We start from the raw sequence: 17,621 nt of genomic DNA, 5'->3' as shown, positions 1-17,621 counted from the left end.
TCTATAGCTGTTTGCACATCCAACATGCACAGGAAACTGGTGACCTCCCTCCACGCAGCACCTCTAGTATCAAAGCCTCCCTCCTCTACTGAAGTCAACCTTCTCTCTCCCAAGAGAAGGCAGAGGTCAGCTATCCCTCTCATACACCCTCATCTGTGCAATCAGGCTCTCCCTGGAGAAAGCAGAGCCTTGGCTTCAAAGCCTTGCTCCAAGCTGGGAGGCAAACCTGGTTACTGCACATCCCAAGAGATGCACTCGTCACCAGGCTTGCAGGTCAGAACTGGACGGACAGACAGACACAAGTCAGACCCTGAAAGATGCATCCCTTCCCTCCTACACACACAGAGGTTAGAACACCTCCCGGATCAGCCCCACAGACAACACAGATGGGGAGCAATCCCCATCCCCTTGACGCAAGGCCAAGGAAGCCAGTTTTGAGATGTCAGGAACATTTACATCTTCAGCTTGAGCATGTACCCGGCACTCCAGGAGACAACATCTCCAGAGACTCGGTCCCTGGCCACCAACCACGCAGAAAGCGACAGGAGTACACGCGTGCTAAGAAATTAAGTTTGTAGCTGTTTCAGGTGAAGAGGCTTAAACTTCTTGGTCAAATCTCACCCAGTGCATTCACAACATGCTCCTATTACCAGCAGATTTGTTTTTTTATTTATGTTTAAAAGAAAACCCCTACTATTAATCCTACTTTAGATGTAAACATTTGGTTCAATAATTTTAACTGCAAAACACTGCTAGAGTATATATGATTTGGATTTCTTATGTGCATTTATTATGTAGGTTTTCTGGATGCTGAATGCCCTCAAGTATACTGGGGAGCTACAGGGACTCAAGAGATAGCAGCCTGCAATATTCTGAATGACATTTTTGATAGTTTTCTAAGCCACTTAGGAAGCTGAGCTCCAAAGTGAAAGAGATACTTAAGGAACATTCATCACTTTTGAACACGGGATCTTGGCACTTTGTCTAAGAAAAAAATTGAACAATGTCAGATTTTTGAAAAAGGTAAGTTTTACAGATAAACTAACAGCACTTGATTTATTTCACAAGACAGCCAAGGATGGAAATAGTGGTTCACATTTCTGTAGTAAAGCATTATATATAAATTTAAAATCTAAGGACACATATATACACACACGCGCCAAGTTTACTGCAATGCATAAATATATAAACTTAATATGCCAACTAATATAGGTCAGAAAATTGATGTATATAGTTCAAGTTTTGCAGCACTTCAGCATTGTACAAATAAAAAAATAAATAATGGTCAATGGATTGGCTGCTGCCCTCTTTCCCCCCCACCCCACCCCTTTGCTCAGAATCAGAGTAGTTCCAACCACACACCAGCGCTATGGAAGGACTGAGCAGAAGAAAGTTTCAGAATGTCTCTTCAAGGAATATTTAGTGAAATATAACTATTTTGTGCTAGTCCCGGATCGCATTTCAGCATATCTAAGATGATTCAATAAAGATGATGAAGGTTTACACTAACACAATTGAGGGCAGGGACTGGCTTGTCTGAGGTCCACAAAGTTGCAGAGTGGAAAGTATTGTATGACATTATAATACTGGTTATACAGAGTCTCTTTTTCTCAGGGGCAGGAGGTCTTATTTCTATCTCTCTGATTTTATTCCTTTTAAATAAATACAGGTTACGTCCCACCCAGTATAACAATAATGAAATAAAAAATTGAGGTAAAAGTGTTCTACCAGCTGATCTTGACTACGAACAACAGTCAATTAAATATCACTACTGATGTGAACAAGACTTGGTAAGAAATAAAATGCAACGTACGAAATTCTTCACTAGAACCACACCATAAACCCCAGCTTTCAAAGTCAGACAGCAGTAAACAAGACTGTTTCTTCGCATGTAAACCATTAATAAACCCTCTTTTTATCCCAATTTAAAGTCGCTGTACAAATATTCCTTAACTCTGAGTCCAAAAAATCATGTCTTCTGCAAAACAAATATATCCTTGTCATATTTCACCTTTGTTCTAAGAGATAAAAATGCACCTTTCTATAATCCTCAGTCTTTAAAACCATTCTTAGTTTGCAAGCAATCTCAAGTAAAAAGGAACACAACCTATGTTCTTTAATTTGTTTTGTCATTCTTTACCAAAAGCAGCAATCATCACTGACCGTTCCAGACACCGTTTCCCTTTTTACTCCAAAGAAATAGGCACCAAAGCCCACGCAGAAATGCACACCACCCATCTGTACACCAGTTCGTCAGGCTATTCAAATGACAGCATAGAAAAACCAGTTTACTTCTCTGTAGTATACTGTATCCATTTCAGATGAGTCCATTTTAAATATATTAAAAATATTTGTAGGAATGAAAACATCGCAAATGAATGAAAAACCGTATGTACACACCTCCACCATTTTTAGGCACAGACCTTAACTTTTGAGGAAGGACTAGAAATAAAAGGTGCAACAACCAACATCTCCTACGGCATTATGGTCAAACAACAGTCTTTGCATTATACCAGGGAGGTTGGTTATCATATAGGTTCTGTGTATTATAGCTATCCAGTCCAAGATAGCACATTTATTCTTATCAGTTCCCCTCAGGGGAAATGCATCTTAAATCTTTTTTGCTTTTCAATAAACTTTGCCAAAGGAATACCAAATCCCACCAGTTTCAGACACAAAAAACTTCCTTCAATAACATGGTTTAAACTCCAAATGGTTACAACTGAAGGTGTTTCCTTGATCCCCCCTTTTATTTTCCCCCGTCTTCTTTTTAATGTATACTTAAGTAATTTGTTCCCGAAACAAGAACTGAGACTCAAGCTTTTTAAGCATTTAAAACAAAAACAGTTACCATACCAAAGCACAGCATACAGTGTAAGTTTCAGCTGTAATTCTCAGCTTTTCCTTTATATAGAGCTATATTATGGCGGACTGCGCAGAATTCTTCCAGTCTCCTCCACTGTCAGCATACGGATCACGGAGAAGGTACGCGAATGCGGAATAATCCTTGTTGAAGCTGCAGTCGAAAGAGCTTGCAGTTTGCAATCCGCAAAGCTGCGCAGCCAGTACGGCGAAGGTCCGATGGAAATAGCGGTTTAGTGCGTTGCCAGGTTCCTGTGCTTCTTTTAAATTCTCTAACATAGTCATAATTTGTACCTGAGTTCACACGTGCACAAAAAAAAGACAAAATGCTTAAAACACACTGTAGCTATCACCACATTTAACCTCTAATGAGGCAAATAGGTGAACAAGGGCATGCATTGAAACACAAATCAATTTCTGGATGTATGGTTGAAGTTATTACCAAAAGGGAACTCGTCTGACATTTCTTATCTACTTAAACCCACCACATATGGAAATTTGCTCTTTCATGTCTTGTAGAAAGCCCTGTTACACACTCATATATGTACATATGGCCACTAAAGCATGTGGTCTTCCAAATGTTTTTTACATTATGTGGCCAGATGCTGAAAGCTGAGTATTATGTTTGTCGGCACACATTTATTCAGGTGGGATTTAGAGCCAAGAGCCACTATCACATCCATATAGGCCACTGGATAGCGTCTCCAAAATGCAGAACCACCTGCTAACTGCTGCAAAGACGGGAGAAATAACCTCAGGCACTAACATTTTTTTCTTGTATTTAGACAAATGCAGTAACATACTCTTAGTCTTAATCCCTTCTGACCTTCAAACTGCTAATCAACCAAACGGTTACAGCACTAAATTTGTTTCTGCAGAGCTCCAGTGTAGAAAACCAACCTGTACATTCCTATACATCCAGTGAAATCCCCAGGAAGATAACAGTAACTTAACATAGTCCCAGCCTTTTATTTTAAAAAAATTCAGTCTCACTAGTGCCACGTATTTAAAAGACTGGAAGACGACAAGCAACAGGAGGTTGAGAGTTGTAATTCTGACCTGTATCGAGATCTCCAATCACATATATGCTGGCTCCGATGGGCACAGCTCCATACACGAAGGAAGAACTAGTTGGGATACATAGGTTCTGGTCATTTAGATAAATCCACCTGTAAAAATAATGATAAAAAAACCTGGTATGCAATTTTTATTGAGCACGTTAAAAGAATTCCAGGTTCTTTTTGCAACTGCTATCTTTGAATCAAAAGCAGAGCGTACAACTTAATTTGTTATGTAAAAGCTGTCAGGAACATTGTCTTAGATTTCCGAGCCAGGAGAGCAATTGGTACTGTTGTTTGGGAAGTTCGGGATACCTTATCCTGAAATTACTTTATTTCAGAATTGCTCCACTCCTCTGTGTAATCTATCTGGAATAAGTTCTTCTTGCAGCCACCCAGTGTGACCTTCTGGAAGGAAGCAGGCATATAAGACAATATAATATAAGATATTATATTATACATATATTATATTATACATATATTATACATATAATACAATATCTACAATAGCTATGCCAGCCAATTTTCCCTACAGAGAAAATTTTAGGCAGCTTTGTCTTAAAATCATTAGAGCGATAAAACCATAAGTCTTCCCTTACTAGGGAAAATAACAAATTGCTATATAGCAAGGCCTTGTTATTAAGCAGCGCCTTCCCGATCACATATCGGGCTCTTTTCAATCACTTCCTAGCTCCTACGACAATCTTACACGTCCCCTATGTTCACTTGAAGCATATTCTCATTTCAATGCTACATCAGCCTGATCCTTTCATCAAGTGAAAAGCAGTTTTCCATGTTGAAGCCTTTGGAAACCAGGTGAGTATGTACTCAACACCCACGTGGGACACTGGCTTGGAGAGATGTGCCATTTATGTAGAGCTGTCAGCATCCCCTCTAAGGTTCTAAAACAAACTTCCACAAAATGCTCCTGCACTTCTGCAGATGCTGTCACAGTTACTAGCTGCAGACCCTGAAGACATACAAATCAATGCTATTTTAGGTGACTGCTCCTAGATCTTTTATTAAATAATATACAGAGAACAGGAAAGTTTGAAAAACCTTTGAAAAGCATCCCATGTATTTTCATGGCCATACCTGGTTAATCTGAGGGAAGAAGTTAGGAAATACCCTCACGGATACTGCTGACCTTTGAAAATTCAGCATTATCTTAACCCGTGATTCAGAAGTAAGCCTCTCTTCTGGCACTGAAGGAGACGCTGCTACATCTCAAATACCACGGAAGAGAGATCAATTTTTAAAGGCCAAATGAAAGGATTAGCTGTCCATTATTTTGTCTGTGGTATCCACTGAAGGATTAAGATTCTGCAGAAAGCAAGGGAATAGTTTGTGGCTGTCACAGAGGACGACAGATGAACTGAGAGCAGAGAAAAGAAGTCCTCTACACTGATTCAGAAACTGTTACAGTGCAAAACACCTTTCCCCGTATTTCATTAGCTTCCTTTCCTTACTGCGGGAAGAGGACAGAGTCAGTATTTTAACTGCTTTTTAGCACCAAGTTACTTAGAATTACGAACACTGCATGAGTGGCAAAGAAATGCAGGAGGAAGACTGCAATGTCTGCCTTTGTTTTGGTTTTTTGGTTTTTTGTTTGGGTTTTGCTTGTTTGTTTTTGGGGGTTTTTCTAATAGTAAATACAGGGCTCTGTTAAAGAAGGGGAAAAAACAAAGTTAGATGAGTTTAGTCTAGCCACTCATCAAGTTTGAGCTTACAAAATATGTGAACTTCAGGGGTTTGTCTGCACTAGATATTCAAGGTTTGTGGGTTTAAATTAAAAAATCCACAACAGTGTGGGACCCAAGCACTTTCCTACTGCACATCAAGAAAAGACAACATTAAAGTATCTGTAGTTGCTTGTGAAAATTCATCCTCAACTTTCCTCAATGCATATACTTCAAAAAACAGGCACAACTTTTCAGGAACGCTTACAGCAGCTTTAGCAGTTAAAACTAGGAAGGAACAAAGACAGGAAGGGCAAGGGGTCACGTTTCATCAGAATTTGACTAAGCTCCAGCTTAATGTGGGTTGTGCCTGCTATTTGAACAGTATGGAAAAAACACCATGACAAAAAATTCACAGTCTTCAGGAATTTGAAAACACTCCTTGGAACATAGCTCTTGCGTACTTCCCTAGGATGGCTCTACTCAAACCGAATCCGAGAGTTAGCAGGGGAGCAAGCATACACTTCTGTAACCATAGAGGAAAAGGACTCCTCTGAAACTGAAATATGTTTCCACTCAAATTAAAAAACAAAAAGGGTAAGGAATCCTGATTTTTTTTCAGTCTTAAAGTGATACAAACAAAAAAAATCCAGCCATACTACTGCAATTAATAAGCAGGGTGGTAATTGTTTTATTTCCACGTGGAAGTAGAGATGCGATACAGAACCAACATATTCCAGACACGTCACCTCAAGCTCACACCAGCTGTGAAAGGATGCCTATATACGAATGAAAATCTTCTCCCTGTTCCTCTCATCGGACAGCACTATCAGTCAGCCAGTTACTTTTCCCATTACATTTGCATAAGCACTTTCTTTTAATGAAATTTCTGCACATTGAATGGAAGAATCTTCCTAATTACACATACTGTGTTACAAGATTTAGTTTACCACTTATATACCGCTGAAAGCAGTTCCTTATTTTTACGATGTTCCAGAAGCAAAAAAAAAAAATTTTTAAAGGAGCTTTTACCAAGTATTGCTTTTAAACAAGTATCTCTCACTTTTATCGCCCTCAATAACTGCAAATTTTGATAATGCTTTTGAACCAGGAGCTCGTGAAAAGAAGGAAGGAAGCCTGCCTCACTTACAGACCACCAGCAAAGGCAGCAGTGGCTATACTCAAGGACAGAGCTCCACCAGCAGCTCTGGCAAAGAATCCTAAAGCCAACTTGTGTTCAATTAAGTATTTCCAAAAATGCACACTGAAAAATAAAAAAAAAAGTGTGTACAGACATCACCAATTCTCCACACACCTACGTGATGCAAAAAGGTGTATTATAAATTGTGAACTCTGGCAGAAGGGAAGACTGACCCATCAAGGTCTTTAGTAAGTAGTTAAAATTTTCTGCTTTTTATGGAGCAGCCCAACACTGGATCATTGAGCAAAGGACATCCTTACATCTCCGTCTCCTACTTTCACTTTTTTTTTTTAAAAAAAGTCTATTTTTAGCTTGATCAATATTTTAAAGAACAGGATACAACGCACACAAAGCTCAATCTATAGCTTTTGGGGAAAAGAAAAAGAGCTACATCCTGAGAAAACCTGCAGTCTGACGTACATATTTTCTATCCTTGGTTCACCGAAATTCACTCATGCACGTGACTGTAAAAACAGGCTGACAAAAGATTTATCAATTTAAAGAAATCTCAGTTATAGAAATACTTCAAAATATCAGAATTATTTTCTACATTATCCTGTCCGTGTTTCACGTCTATGCTACTCCTCTGTCTCACTTCATTTATTTTATTACTTGTTTATACAGTACAGCTTAGCAGGAGTCTCAGTGTTTATTTTTTTGCTAGTGTGAAGATCTCAGCATATTCCTAGGCTTTAGAAAAGTCTGCGTCATGGTTAAGAATAACAGTTTTGAAAGACTGTGCACTGTGAGTTATTCTGGAGTGAGTTACTGTCAAAGTAAGCAATATTAAACAAGTTAAACTTCAGTCCTTTAATCCAACTCAAGCCAGAATTATGCCAGTTTATATGAATTAATGTTCATATACTGATGTAAGTACATACTTAGGACATATACACTAAGTAGAACCCATAACTCAGGACCTCATGGACTCTGGATGCCCAGGATGATGCTAGATCCAGTATTCTCAGGTAAGGAGAGCTGAAGCACATGAAAAATGATGCAGATCACACACGTGTGCATTGCCGCATGTACCTGTAAACAAGCAGCATCTGATGGCTGAACTCACAGTACAAAAAAATCCTTTCCATTGAAAAAGAAAGTGAATACAATGGAGTTCTGTACTTACTTAAAAACAGCTGCAGGAGTCTGTAGCTCATTATGAAGTACGCAATACTGATATAACACCATTAAAAAACACTACGAATTTTGGTTTGAGACTGCTAGAATTTATGTGCTGTGCTTTTGACCCACTGCTGCTAAATGATCTTGCAAACATTCCTCCTTTCCACAAATCTCTCTTCACCCAACACTTGTGGACTTCTGTCAATAATATACACATACACCGTCAACGTGATATTTCAGCTCTGACAGTTCCAGTATTATTCCTTCACTGTCACTACAAGAGTATGCGCTGTGGTGTCAGAAGGTGCTTATTTCCTTCTTTGAAGCTGCTGGTTTGAAGGGACTAGTTATCTTTTTTTGGTTCAGAAACTACTGCTGAGGAAATACACATACTTCTCAATTACAAATTAATCACTTTGTAGTACCTGCATGATGTTTAAGGTGAAGAATCAGTTTTTAAATATATCACATTAACTGTGCGCTAAGGAACTGAGAGAGAGGTATTGTCTGCCTGTGGTAAAATCTATAGCATCACTTATGCTTTACTCTTGAGTAATGATGCACAGCAGAGCACAGGATACTCAGTCCAAGTGGAACTGCTTAACTAATCAAACACACACATTGGTATTTAGCATAAGGCTTTCACAGGCTTGAGAGAGGCCTATTTTTTAAGCTTTCATCCTTCACTCAAAATAAAGTGATTTAGATTTGTTTTCTGCTATTTCTGAAATCAGCCCAGGAAACAATACCCTCATGTTTTCCAGAGAGCCAGCTTGCTTCATTTGGTATTCATTTGATATTCGTGAAACACTATTATGATAAAATGGCGATAATTTTCCAGATTCAATCTTACTTCAAAGACGAATACCAGGCAAAGTGTTTTGTCTCAGTATTTGGCAGGCAGAAACATTTGCTAATTGCATGTTGAAGTCCCTTTATGGCTATTTTCTCTCTTTTCCACATAAGTACAACTGCTCAGGTCTTACACTCTCTGCCACAGCCACCCTGAAAGGCATCTATCCCGCACAGCACTCCAAGGGTACTGAAATTCAGGGTAACTGTTAGACCCCAAGAGGTGGAAGGCTAGAACATAACACAGTAACACTGCACCCTCTTCTGGCCAGTAACACCCCTTCTGCCTCCCAGGGCTGGAACCGGGGGCCTTCCAAAACCAAGAGCAGAGGCACAAACCCCTGCTAGCAGCACCAGAAGCAGAACTGGCCATCATCCTCATCTTCACTGGCCCTCCATTTCCAGTGGAGCACATGCAACCTGTGAACTGCCTGCAGTGCAAGCACAGATTTATGCTGACTTAAATATCTAAGCTCAAATTCTGAGCGGTGCCAGAGCAGAAAGGTAAAGTCTGAGTATCTCAGCAGCCCTCAATGCATGCCTCCTTCAGCAACTCGAGATGCAGATTATTTGTTGCTGCCTCACTTGTGCCAGCACAGCCCTCATGCCATGCACACAACATACGGGGTGCTAGAATAAGACCCGAAGCAACTGGATTTTTATTATAATTATATTTATGTATAATTTTTGATATTTATAATTATAAATACTGCTGGGCAGGTGCCTGTGCTGCAGTCAGCAGGTGGCACCAAGGACTCACCTGCAGCACCTAGGCTGGAACCTCCCAGATTTTTCAAACTCCACTATCTGAAAGCTCAGTCTGTATCCACCAGTGAAACAGGTTTGCAGTCACTGGTGAGGAATCACGAGCTATTATAATACCACCTTTTAGAGAACAGAATCAGCTTGGAAATATTTCTGGCAAATCAACTAGAAATAGCAAGCAGGAGATTGGGGGGGGGGGGGCACTTCTTCCCAGAATTCTTTCCCTTTCAAAGACCTCTTGCCCAAAAGTTAATCAGCATTTCCCCACACCCCGACAGGGCTAGAAAATGCTAGAGAGCATCAGCAGCAATAGCCTTTCTTATCTGTCTGCTTCCCATAATGACTTTAAACAGTGTTTTTTCTCCAGCTTCATTTGATTACAGCTAGTTTGGACATCACTTTGAACAACACAGAAGACCTCTTCATACAGAAAATAGTCTCTTTACATCTACATCTTTCAAGAAAGTTATATAACGAACTTACATCTGCTATTCGTGTGCTTTTACACAGGTCACATCATAAATCAGTCTTGACTTCTAACACAGATGTATTAATCTCCTCCACTGTCAACAAGCCTTGAAACATCTGACCACAAAGTCTTATTTCAATTTCGTTAATAAGAAAGAGAATCATCCAATTTATAGTTATAAGCAAGAAAAAAAAACACTGAAGGAACCAAAGCTTGTCAGTTATTACTGGAGAATACGGTGACTATACACTAGACAAAATTCTGTCTAAGGTAACATTTTGAATAAGAACTACATGTAGTACAGCGGATTCCAATACCAGAGCCAAGAGATAACAAATGAAGTCATCAGAAGCAGATTCAGTACAAACAGAAGGAGAATAGCCATGCATAGCGTGCCAAGGTAGCTGCGAAACGTATAGCATCCATAGTGCCTTTCCTATGGCAAAGGCCTACAGGGGTTCAAAAAGCAAGCAGCTATAAATGCTTGGAACAAAAAATGCATGCAATTTCTTACCTCTAGCTTAGGAATTCCCTAAGCTGCAAACCCCTGGAGATAGGAATGGATCACAGAGAAGTATCCCTGTACATACTTACACTCTCCATGAGCACTCATGAGGAGCCATGGGCACAAGTACAGGTGGGGGGCAGCAGTACCCTGCACTTGGGGGAATTGCAGAGTGCGGAGGAAGAACTGGACAAACTACCTGCCTGATCAAGGTGGTTCTCCTGTTTAAGGGAACTCTAGACTGACATGGCAGCCCAGGGTTTAGGCTTGGTATCTTAGAGGGACATGCCACTGAAGCAGATGGATATTTGGTAACAGCCATACTGGATCATAAAAGGTAAAACGAGTAGAGATGCCTGAAAAGATCAAATATGCTTTGAAGTGCTGAAGCAAGGGTGGGGGAACAGGCAGGCAAGTGGGTACGCCATGTATTTTTCTATATTCATAGCAACAGCTAGTTACCTTTTAAACTCATCATGATAAAATTCAGATTTGCATGTCACCATCTCACTGGCTTGACTGTCATCACGACTCCTGACCCCGCCAAATACATAAAGCTCAGAAGCAACTCCACAGGCCACTGCCCCAAATCTGAGAATCCAAATAAGAAAGAAAGAAAGAAAAAAGTAACATATAAAACCATTTCATATATCCTTCTGAACTTTTTTTATACTTTTTTTATTTATATACACACACTCACCTATATGTTCAACGAGATTAGGTGAGTCATGAATATGAATTGTAAGCACTTAATTCAGACCACATAAAGAACCAAACAGGGAAGTATTTATCTCTGACCAAAATCTGAAGCTCCAATTGAACTACAATTTCTGGTTTTCATTTTGTATCAGGGTAGTATTAATTGTAACATCAAGAATTTATTTCTACAAAATTCTTATTTATTGCTTAGATGCTTATCTTTACTCAGCCACATGTTAACTACAGGCCACCATGATTCTGAGAGACATGGTAAAATCCTTAGGGCCTCTGACAGCCATCTTCAGGGATTCAGCAAAGAAAGGACAACTTCCTCTCATGGGAGTATTAAAAAAGGTTGTACACAGCAATCTAGCTGCCCCCCCTTCCATTTTCCACTCACCTTCTCTCTTTCAGAGGACAGATTGCTGTCCACTGCTGAGTCCTAGGGTCATAGCACTCAACAGATTCAAAGAGTTTTCCATAGGAGCCTCCACCCATTGCATAGATTTTCTTCTTCATAGCTGCATAGCAGCCAATCTTGTGGAAGAAGGAAAAAGTACATCTAAAATTACACACAAACGCGCAGTATCAAGAGCTCAAAACTCACTACATGTGCATACACACACATATGTATTTGGGTTGCCTGTACCACATGTCAAATGCTGTGCATAAACTTTCTCAGCCACAGTTTTGCTTTGGTATTTAAATAAAGCAGCTGCTCTCCCTCATTTCGAGACTGATACAGCTTCTACTTGAAGAAAAAGGTTGGAAAAAAAAATATATATGTTGGCATTAACTATTTAACAATAAGTAACGTATAACATGCAACATACCACTTACCTTTCTAACCATGGTCAAGTCTGGCTGCTTGGTCCAGGTCCGGCTATAAATATCATAGCTCTCCATAGAGATTAGCTCCCTTTCACCATCCTCACCTCCCAGAATATACAGAATTCCATCAATCTCTACCACACCAAAATTATGTCGTGCCTAAGGAACATCAATGAAGTCAACATTATAAAACATGATGCCATTGTGAGTAAATGAATATAATATTTTCTCAGCATTATCTGTCTGCAAAGTGATATTGGTATTATGCCTGGGGTTTGTTTGGTTGGTTGTTTTGGGGGTTTGGTTTTGGTTTGGTTTTTAAACAGTGAAGTCCTAAACTCCAGAATAAGATCATTTTGTTCAGCTAAACATAACAAAGGGTATTCAAAAAAGACAGTGCAGCAAAAGCCGAAGAGACTGCATAGAAATCCAAGAACAGGGCTTGGTCGTATTTCAGTTTGCATAGGCATGGTGTCTACAATGGAGCTGTTGCTTTCAGGTCTCTACAGCCGCAAAACTCAGACCCATTATCTGTGAAAAGGCAGCTCCTCTATTTTGTACGTAGGAGCACAGCCACCCTCAGCCTCACAGTAAACAGGAAACATAACGTATTGTAAAGTCTTACTCATAGTAAGCAGGAAACTTAATGCCTCGCTAACTACAAACGTGGCCAAAACTACCAGCCTTTGCCAACCAGACTGTAATGAGGAAAATCCTGTGGCAAACAACAACATTTTAATAAACACCCTACACTGATTTAAGAAGATAAAAACACAGGTGTATTAAGATATATGTTTACAAGTAACAAACTCTTACTTTTTGATGGAATGCAAACATGAAGAAGGAAGCATTAACTCAAACCAAACCTAAATATGTCTCTGCAAGCCAAGTTCTGTATGTTGGCCAGCCCTCTGTCCATCTTTTCTGCACAGTCTGATCCCTTTGTCCATTTAAGAGTTCTCTTGTTTTAGAAGGCCAGAATACTCAGAGCCTTAAGTATACTATTTGACTACATTTTGAAATTCCTGAAATTTTGTAGTTCATCTTTACAGCTAGCTCTTCACTAATTTTTTCCTTTTTCCAGATCCAGCGGTCAGTATCAGACCACAAGTGTAACAACAGGATATAAACAGAAGCCAGTCTGTAGCATGACTTTGAATGTGTAAGATGCAAGTGACCATAGATTCAGAATAAAATTTTGCAGAAGAAAAGGAACATTTTGCCAAAGTAAAAACTTAAATCCCAACAGTTAGATAGTGATCTTGCCTCATTCATCGGTGGCAAGGAACTCCACGAATTGGTATCTGGATCATATTTCTCTCCGGAGCTCAGTGTTCCCTTGTTCTCATCCTGACCACCAAGCACAAATAAAAACCCTTCTGTAAGACAAAATGTAACATGATCTTAAAAACAGGACTCACACCTGTACACTGAGCAAGATGACGTGACTGGTGAGCTGTATCCTGGAATTCACCAAGAGATTCAGACCAGTCACGGGTCAAACTGACTGGAGAAGGTAAAGCACCTACTTATGTCTGGCCCCAAGTCTACCCCTGCAGATACTCTTCAACATATTCAGTGATGCAGCAACTAGAATTTACTTAAAACATTAAATACTCCTAGAGACAGATGCAGCAGATTCCCACAAAGTGTTGCAGGAACAGTGACTTTAAAACATTCAGATGACAGAGATTTTCACAGAATCAAGTAATGTTTTGGGCAGACAAAGGGGAAGCATGAAATAACCCCAGTGCAGTCAATCTTAAAGAAAAAAATTATTATTACAAGATTTTGAGGCACTGGTAAGTTTTCATAATATTGACTTTACAAATACAAAGCTCCCCTTTACCTGCTGACAATACTCCATGATTGATCCTTGGAATACTCATAGGAGCAAGTTCAATCCAGAGCTGTCTATTGGGATCATAAAGAGGACACATACACCGCATCACTGAGGTTGGTTTCCGTGATCTGAACACAGGGTGGGGAGGGAACAGATAAAAACAGAAAGACAAGACAGAGTTTTACGAGTTCACTGTTAACAACTTGCATCTGAAACTCGCTTGTTCATTATTTAAGATATATATTCATAAAGTGTGGCATTTCCCTGGTAAGAAGGCAGCCCCCAAACCAAGTATGTGTAAATTTATTTTTGTACAGACTGGAGACATAAAAAGCAGAGGCACTTCATTCATACTTTATCTGCCTGCAACATTTTCTATGCAAGAACCTTAAACAAACTAAAAAGAACCTATAGTATTAGTAATGTCTGAATAAAGCCATGCACAAACTGATGTGCAAAATGTTATTAGAGTGTTTTACCACACTTCTATAAAGAGCAAATATCTAAGTGCTAAACTTACTTGAACAGGACAAACCCCTGCCCTCTACTGCAAGGGGTAGTCAAGAGAAGAAAAGGGTTGCTGTGTGGAACCAGAATTCTGACCTGGCATCTCAGATGCACCAATAATGACTTTTTTTGGAACCACAGCTATTTTAAACATCACAGTTAAAGCACACGTTCATTATTTTTAAGATTTATTATAAATGCTTTTCAGATCATTAGAAAAGTGTTTCTCCAATGTTCTGTGCTTATTTTGAGTAAAGCCTATTCAGTTTAAAAAAAGAACCCAGCCAACACTTACTGAACAAACAACACATCCTACTGTAAGCCTACTACATGTTGAATGTCAGAAAATGATCACAAAATAACTACTTATTGCTGAATCAATCACAAAGGTATTTTAGGTGTGCCTGACCAACTTAAAAACAAACTCAAATGATAAGAGGAATAAGCCGATTAGGTGCACATATTCTCTCCACACGGTTTCAGACGTGCCACAAATGCTAGACACTTGTATTTTTACCAGCTGTGACAGCCTGTGATGCCACTTCGTACTTACACTCGTTCTTCTCCACCAACAGTCACTATACACTCTGAGTAACCCCGGGGCTTGAAGGAGGCCAGCATCGCCTCTCCCTGCTGGGGCGGTGTGAGGGGAATATTGTTGCATTCTTTGACGATCTCCCGTACCAGTGGTTCACTCATCATCTGCTCACGTAAATACGCTGCATCTAAGCCCGAAACCCACACTGCTGACATGACATCCTTCATGTGAACCTACAGAAAGAGACAAATGCCAGAAAACCTCCCAAACTTTACAGAACAGCATTAAGGCACTCGCACATACAGATGCTTCTGTATTTATCAAAAACTTTTAAAAGTATTTGTTATTACTTCCAAATATCAAAAAATCCACAACACAACGCTATTACGTGTGTATACATTACTTCATATATAGTATGAATATTTTACTTCTGTTATTCAATAGTCAAAGTCTTCAAAGTTTCACTACAAACGTGCTACTCACTTTCTCTCTACAGAGACAAGACTGTATCATCAAATGCCAAAAACGTACTTTTTTTCTTAAAGCCTATTAAATAATAAAGGCAGCAGATGATAATAATCAACACAGCTTTCACTCTCTTACCGCAATCCTGCTGCCCGCATTTCAGGCAAAATTAGCTCTGAAACAAACATATCTATTTTAAGTTCCCACCGATCAGAATACACACACCAATTTGGCCCACATTCAAAATATAAACATTCAGATGTCCTGACCTTTCTCGATTCTGAATCATGAGAAATCCACCTAATCACCGCTTCAAAGACGTATCTTTCGTTTCCAACATTGAGCTTTTCCATCGACAGCACTTCTTTCAATTTTTGAGGAGTCAGTTCCAAGAATTCCTCTGTGCTGCTGACATCTCGAAAGTGAGTTTCCAGATACTCTGAGGCAAGGTAGTGAACATGATGCAAACAATAGTGTAGTGCAAAGTCCCGAATACCAATACAGTTCTCAGCAGCTATGCAACCTTCTAAAAACTCACAGCAGAGAGTTTTTAAGTCTGTAAGCAGCAGGAGATCAGCTGCCTGTACCACATCTTGGATAGTTTCTTCATTTAGCCTGATCTGCAAGAATCAATTTAGAAGTTATAGCTACTATCGCTCATTTGTTTCATGACATGTCCGCATTCATTACACTCATTCTCAGTGGCTGAAAAATGCAGTATTAATGCCAGCATAAATATTATGAGAAATTGATATGACTACTACATGTTTATAAATTAACACAGGGATGGGAAGACATTTGCTTGACAGAAGGTGTCAACAAGAATTTTGCGCCTGAACTACCTATAAAATTGCTCACCTAATCCGGGAACCTAAAATGAATTTTGCTGCAATAAATCACTAACTTTTCAAAATGCATATCCAGAAGAGAATTTTGAGCCGCATGTGCCTCTTCTTTTTCTGCTGAAAGTTAAACTCATTCAGCAATCTCAGTCTGGTTCCAAATAAGCCAGACACACCGACTTCAATTCCTGCTAAGGCTACTGGCACAACCACCTGAAGGGGCATGCTGTCAGCAACAAGAGGCCGAGAGGTAGGCACAAAGAGGGAGGACGCCTGACGTGCTGTAACATTCAGTGATGGGGTCTCAATCTCTATTGCTATCAACCCAGTTCTCTTCTGCGGCTGTCAAAGACAGATTTAACTTGTTTTAAAGCAAGTTACTGAAGGTAGCCACAAATTTTATTACGAGCATTTGACATTGACTCTAAAAGAGTTGTCTCCACTGCAGGAGAAGAGTGGAGACAGCTCCTGCAGAGCCCATTGCCTCTACTTCATATGCACAGCCCTGGCATGATAGATCACTTTGAGGAGGTTTTATCACAAAGCTTTAAGCCTTGATGGGCTTATCTTTTAGGATAACAATGTTAAAAACCCAGGTTATTTTGCCAAATAGTTCAGTTTCCATCTAGGTTTTTTTAATACCATACCTGCCCACTGAAGATGTAATCTAGTATCTCTTTCATGATATCAACAGATATCCCTTCAAGTTCAATCTTGTACGTTGAGCCATCATCTTTTGGAGGATTATAATTCAATTTTGTTCTAAGAGAGGAGAAAAGAAAGATAAAAAAATGCTCACAAACTGGGCAACGTTTGCTCTCATTTTTCTGAAGAAACAAGTGCTAGCTATGGATCACTTGAGCTATAACAGAGACATTAAAACCTTACAGTATGATGTGAAAATTGCCTCTCTTGAATTAGCATGAAAAGGATGTATGTAGGGTCTCTAATATTGCTCATCACATTTCCAAACTGAACAAATACGTTAGCCTTGCAAACTATTCATGGCTTCAAAGTAATTTTTTCCCAGCTCATTCATCACAAGTGTTCAAAAACTTCACTCAGAACTTCAAACAGAACAGCAGCTCTGCTGACAGATGAAACACAAGAATTTGCTTTGATAAAGGTGGGGGGGAAAAAACCCCAAAACAGAAAAAGATTTTACCAAGAAAAAAATAATTACAGTGAGCAGATGTGATCAGAATATACACTGACAGCACAAATATTTGGATTGCGTTACCATTTCGTGTAGTTTATGATGTTATCAGCCTAATGCTATGCCTGGCTGTGTGCTCACAGTTGTAGGAAACAGCCCATGTGCTGCTCAGCCCAGCTTTAAATATCCATCTACATCAGTGGACACGTCACTTATGAGCAATTTCT

The 17,621-nt window shown here is 39.5% G+C and overlaps 1 protein-coding gene across 3 annotated transcripts in view; it reads right to left on the bottom strand.

Annotated features, from left to right (window-relative positions):
* Positions 1–17,621, bottom strand: part of GAN (gigaxonin) — a 42,129-nt gene that overhangs the window by 11,220 nt on the left and 13,288 nt on the right. For 2 of the 3 annotated variants that reach the window (XM_064459644.1, XM_064459645.1), the window contains exons 2-11: positions 16,886–17,000; positions 15,666–16,016; positions 14,947–15,164; positions 13,893–14,014; positions 13,310–13,422; positions 12,053–12,202; positions 11,613–11,749; positions 10,976–11,104; positions 3,922–4,031; positions 1,043–3,156 (exon numbers count right to left, since the gene is read on the bottom strand). In XM_064459644.1, the coding sequence (XP_064315714.1) occupies positions 2,975–3,156; positions 3,922–4,031; positions 10,976–11,104; positions 11,613–11,749; positions 12,053–12,202; positions 13,310–13,422; positions 13,893–14,014; positions 14,947–15,164; positions 15,666–16,016; positions 16,886–17,000 (1,627 nt within the window). In that variant the 3' untranslated portion in view covers positions 1,043–2,974. Of the gene's footprint in view, positions 1–1,042; positions 3,157–3,921; positions 4,032–10,975; positions 11,105–11,612; positions 11,750–12,052; positions 12,203–13,309; positions 13,423–13,892; positions 14,015–14,946; positions 15,165–15,665; positions 16,017–16,885; positions 17,001–17,621 lie in introns of those variants that run through there. The other variant, XR_010374297.1, reaches the window with a different exon arrangement.

The sequence above is a fragment of the Phalacrocorax carbo genome, chromosome 8 (genome assembly GCF_963921805.1).
Source record: "Phalacrocorax carbo chromosome 8, bPhaCar2.1, whole genome shotgun sequence".
NCBI classification, from domain to species: Eukaryota; Metazoa; Chordata; class Aves; order Suliformes; family Phalacrocoracidae; genus Phalacrocorax; species Phalacrocorax carbo.
The sequence above is the reverse complement of the archived record's forward strand: the minus strand, read 5'-3'. Positions and strand labels throughout refer to the sequence as shown.